Here is a 4,346-nt window from a genome sequence, read left to right on the forward strand (position 1 = left end):
CGCTTCATCCAAAGCCGGCTAGTCGCCTCGTCTCGGCCGCAGATGGCCGACGACTTGCCGACGGCCACCATGGAGACCAACGTGATCGTGTTTTTCGTCAACGGGAAGAAGGTGAGTCCGCTGCCAGACGATGCTTTGGGTCGGGCGCCGACGGGCATCGCGCCGGGGGCTGACTGCTGGAGCCGGCAAAGACTGCAGTTTGCATAAGACACGTTGGCGTCCAATAAATTGGAACAACGCGGCCCCGGTTTAGCCTGCCATGTGCCTTAGTACAGTGCGCGCCAAAAGTGACCACCTGCCGCCCCGTCCACCTGCGCTGTCTCCAGAGACCGCCGCGGTCTCCACCCGGAGACTGATTACACAAAAGACCCGTCCAGCATCTAGCTGGATTTCCTTTTGTTGTTTGTGGAATTCCCCCCCCCCCTCTCTCTCTCTTTCTCTCTTCATCAAAGTCCTAAACTGATTACAGGTCGTGGACAGCAATGTGGATCCTGAGTGGACTCTTCTTTACTATCTCCGGAATAAGCGTAAGTCAAAAGTTGTTTTCCCAATGATAAGTATATTTGTGCACCGTCTGTTCGCCGAGTCGCAATAGAGTGATACGTCGCTACTGCTTGTTTAGCAACCAAAACAGGTCAAGGACCTCACTCCACGCCGTTTCTATTTGTATTTCCTTCTCTCTCGCATGTTGCGTTTTATTGCTCGTCTCTAATTTTGCGAGTCGCTGGCTGGACCCGGGCCGCCGGGCCGCGTCCATGGTCAAGGACAAGCTGCGAGCCTGAGGGGGGCCCCGGAGGCCCCGGCGGCCCTGGAAGGCCCCAAGGGCCCGGAGGCGACGGAGCAGGTCCCCTCCCGTCTCAGGGTCCTGGCATGTTGGGTCTGGACCCGGTCTGGAGGGAGCCTCGCTATCGGCCCCACACGCCCAGGCACAGCCGCATAAGTGGCTCGATTACGTAACGGAGCTTCCTCGTCGCGGCCCGCGTCCAGCAGCGGCAGCGCCACTTGATTCGGTCCACTCCACTCCACTCCCCGCCCGCGACGGGACGGCGTCGCTGGATAACAAACACATGACATTCTCCCGCTCTGATTGCAGTTCGGCTGTGCGGCACCAAGCTGGGATGCGCCGAGGGTGGCTGCGGCGCCTGCACCGTCATGGTGTCCAGGCTGGAGCGCAGCACGGGGCAGATACGGTATCCTTTGGTGGCAAGGGCGGGGCGGGGGAAAGGGGGGAGGGCGTCGACGGGGTGAAGCAGTAGCGGAGCCAGAGGGGTGAGAGCATCCCACGGGTGCTTCGGCGGGTAGGCAACACACCATGCTTTCGGCCTGTAAGTATAGGCACACGGCGCAGGACGTAGTATGCTCCTTAACACCATCCCCCCAGGCACCTGGCGGTGAACGCGTGCCTGGCCCCGGTGTGCGCCATGCACGGCCTGGCCGTCACCACGGTCGAGGGCATCGGCTCGACGCGCACCCGGCTGCACCCCGTGCAGGAGCGCATCGCCAAGGCGCACGGCTCGCAGTGCGGCTTCTGCACGCCGGGCATCGTCATGTCCATGTACGCGCTGCTGCGCACCCTGCCCAAGCCCAACATGCACGACCTGGAGATGGCCCTGCAAGGTGAGACTCTGTACCCCCTGATCTGAGTTGGGGTTTTTCATTGACTTCTGTTGTCATCCTGATCCTGTCCGGTTATTACTTTGTCGCGTTTTGGGGGCGGTTCTGTTTGGCGCGAGTCCAGGCAACCGCGGCGCTCGCAAGGGCACCTCTTTCTGGCCCGGACGAGTTTCCTTGACCCGACATATGACCAGAGTAAACACACCTGACCACGGTCGGGCGCGACAGATGCTGTGCCGGGTGATTCAGAGAGGACGCAGGCGCGGGCGGGTTTGCCACCCAAGGGGCCGCCATATGGCGCCTTAGGGGCAGAGCGAGTAGGCAAATCCGCCCGCACCCGCGTCTTTTCTGAATCACCCGGTTCAGATTGAGTGACCGTCGATCTGCTTGACTCTTGCAGGCAACTTGTGTCGCTGCACGGGATACCGCCCCATTCTCGAGGGCTTCCGGACCTTCACCGAGGAGTACGAGGCGCTGCAGACTGCCAGCCGCACACAGGGACTGCCGAACGGCGACCTCGGCAACGGGCCGAGGAACGGCGGCTGCCCCATGGGAGACCAGTGCTGCAAGGTGGGCGGCGGGGGCTGCTCAGGCGGCGCCAACGGAGAAGTCAACGGCCTAACCAACGGCCTGGACAACGGCGAGCACAAAGTCAACGGAGGAGGTGATTGCGACTACAAAGTCAGCGGGAGTGTCATCGGCGACCACAAAGTCAACGGAAGCGTCAACGGCGACACGTGCGGAACGGAGCGTGTCAACGGCGTTCCCGTGCTCCCCGATCAGAGAGGCGTTCACGCCCTCGGCGCACTGAAGAAGACCTCTTCCGATGACAAGTGCTACAGTGCGGAGACCTTTACCCCCTATGACCCGTCACAAGAGGCCATTTTCCCACCCGAGCTAAAGGTAAGTTCTCACCTGTTACCACGATTAAAAAAACCGCCGTCGGACTAGGGAGGGGGGAGGGGCATCTAGGAAGTACAGCATTTGCCGTTACCCGTTACGAACCTGCCAAGTTTGGCCTCCGGACGCGCTCACGGCGCCTAGTAGGTAGGCATTATCTTGCCTACAATGCATCCGTGTACTGCGCGGTGGCCTACGCCGAGTTTTGCAGGCGCCGAGCTCCCGTAATTCCCGAATAAATCCAAGAGAAATGGACGTACCTTCTGGTGGTGTCAAATTCGCATTGTCTGCTTTCATGATCAGTTCCTCGACGGAACTTTTCAAAGTACGTTTTACTGTAACTGCGTACAGGCGAACGATTGGATGCGCCTACGATCGAATCGTGGCCGCAGTCAGTGGGCAACCCGTCCATCCGCATGCATGGTATCACTACAAAATCCGACGAGGCACTATCTCGAAGAAGCTTAGGGTAATGATTACGTAGCTAAGCTGCATCGGGATTAAGGTTGCGGCTCTTATCGGGCATAACAAAGCACGAGTTGAATAGGTAAGAAATGCGTCGGAGGCAGGATCCCAGCGGATGTGCGTCGTTGAGGTCGGTCCGGGTTAAATACCCGTGACTGACCCTAACCGCTTACCAGTTAGGAGTAGTTGAGGCATGAATCTTTTCGTCGTTCCAAGCTTATTCTATACCCGGCAGCCAGATAAAAAAACAAAAAAACAAAAAAAAAAACAAAAAAAAACGGGATGATGACGGAGGATAGAAGAATTCCTCACGGCATCTGGTAGGTGAGTTCGCATGTCACTTCTCTTTTTGTTCCGTGGCTATAGAGTTCGGGAAACTTAGCGGTGGCTCGATTGGGTAAAATGTTCTGATTCTGCTCTTTCTCTTCCTCGAAAATATTTGAACCAGATAGTCTCGTTTTCTTTTTGCCCGTGAGAGATTACGTGTCTGTTGAAGCAGCGTGTTGGGTCGGATCGGATTGGATCGGATTGCGTATGCGTAGTGCAGCCTTTGATACACTGCCTCCAATGCCATTGGCGGGCCGCCAGAAGACTGCATATAATATTCTTTTCCTCCTCTGCCTCGCGCCACGTCGCCGGGTTCGCAGAACCTTAGGGGTCGTTTCCATACATCGTGATCTTTTCGGATTTGGAGGAGAGGGGAATTTGGGGAATTCAAATATTACGGGGTCCGAAGGATGGCCATCATTGGAGTCCATAGGGACCTCATGATATTTGTACCTAGGGGGTAACGGTGGGCAACCCAAATTAATGCATACCCATCAGATGGTTAGTGACACCTGTCCCGACATTCTCTGTTTTTTTTTGTTTTTTTTTTCGCAGAAGAGCGCACTGCTGGACGAGCAGGCGTTACGCGTGGTGGGGCCGCGCGTCACCTGGCTGCGGCCCACGAGTCTGGAGCAGCTGCTGCACCTCAAGGAGCAGCACCCGCAGGCACGCATCATCACAGGCAACACGGAAGTCGGTGAGCAGACGAGCAGAGTCGAGCGCGCCGCGGGCTTAAAACCTGGTCCTGGGCCGGCTGTGTTTTCTTCTTTTTTCGCGGTTTTGCTCGGTTGCGAGCGGGGGGGGCAATCAGAGCAGGGGCGGCATAGGGCAGAGGCCACGAGGGACTCGGGTTACCCGTGCGGCTGACAGGATCGCCAGGACCACCAGGAACGCCAGGCGAAGGCTGCCTGCCTTACGGCCATAGTCAGGCACCCGCGACACTGAGAGGCCCTACCCGAACTGCTGCGTGTTGGGGTTGGGGCTGTAGGGTAGGGTACTCATGGGTCGGACTACATAAACCTGCGCCAGCCACAAAGCCA

The 4,346-nt window shown here is 57.9% G+C and overlaps 2 protein-coding genes across 3 annotated transcripts in view; one reads left to right on the top strand and one right to left on the bottom strand.

Moving 5' to 3' along the window:
- The window catches only part of LOC113208672 (protein amnionless), a 7,106-nt gene extending 4,112 nt beyond the window's left edge, over nucleotides 1-2,994 (bottom strand). Inside the window, exon 1 of the mRNA XM_052264600.1 lies at nucleotides 2,775-2,994. Within this exon, the coding sequence (XP_052120560.1) occupies nucleotides 2,775-2,811 (37 nt within the window). The 5' untranslated portion in view covers nucleotides 2,812-2,994. The remainder of the gene's footprint in view (nucleotides 1-2,774) is intronic.
- On the top strand, nucleotides 1-4,188 carry LOC127748921 (xanthine dehydrogenase-like). 2 transcript variants are annotated; one of them, XM_052264601.1, is made up of 6 exons: nucleotides 1-111; nucleotides 470-527; nucleotides 1,094-1,190; nucleotides 1,382-1,617; nucleotides 2,015-2,517; nucleotides 3,862-4,188. In XM_052264601.1, exons 1-6 carry the CDS (start codon nucleotides 43-45, stop codon nucleotides 4,171-4,173), a joined length of 1,275 nt encoding a protein of 424 aa, XP_052120561.1. In that variant the 5' UTR covers nucleotides 1-42; the 3' UTR covers nucleotides 4,174-4,188. The 2 variants fall into 2 exon arrangements, with proteins under 2 accessions (XP_052120561.1, XP_052120562.1); XM_052264602.1 differs by having other exon boundaries at nucleotides 3,865-4,188.
- The last annotated feature ends 158 nt before the right edge of the window (nucleotides 4,189-4,346 follow it).

The sequence above is a fragment of the Frankliniella occidentalis genome, unplaced genomic scaffold (genome assembly GCF_000697945.3).
Source record: "Frankliniella occidentalis isolate FOCC.00 unplaced genomic scaffold, Focc_3.1 Scaffold20, whole genome shotgun sequence".
Classification (NCBI taxonomy): domain Eukaryota; kingdom Metazoa; phylum Arthropoda; class Insecta; order Thysanoptera; family Thripidae; genus Frankliniella; species Frankliniella occidentalis.

What these genes read in the sequence shown, in the direction of transcription:
- LOC127748921 (XM_052264601.1), top strand. Translation starts at nt 43, where the DNA reads ATGGCCGACGACTTGCCGACGGCCACCATGGAGACCAACGTGATCGTG. An exon ending in CCTGGAGATGGCCCTGCAAG is followed by an intron (nt 1,618 to 2,014) that starts GTGAGACTCTGT and finishes TGACTCTTGCAG; the next exon opens with GCAACTTGTGTCGCTGCACG. An exon ending in TTTTCCCACCCGAGCTAAAG is followed by an intron (nt 2,518 to 3,861) that starts GTAAGTTCTCAC and finishes TTTTTTTCGCAG; the next exon opens with AAGAGCGCACTGCTGGACGA.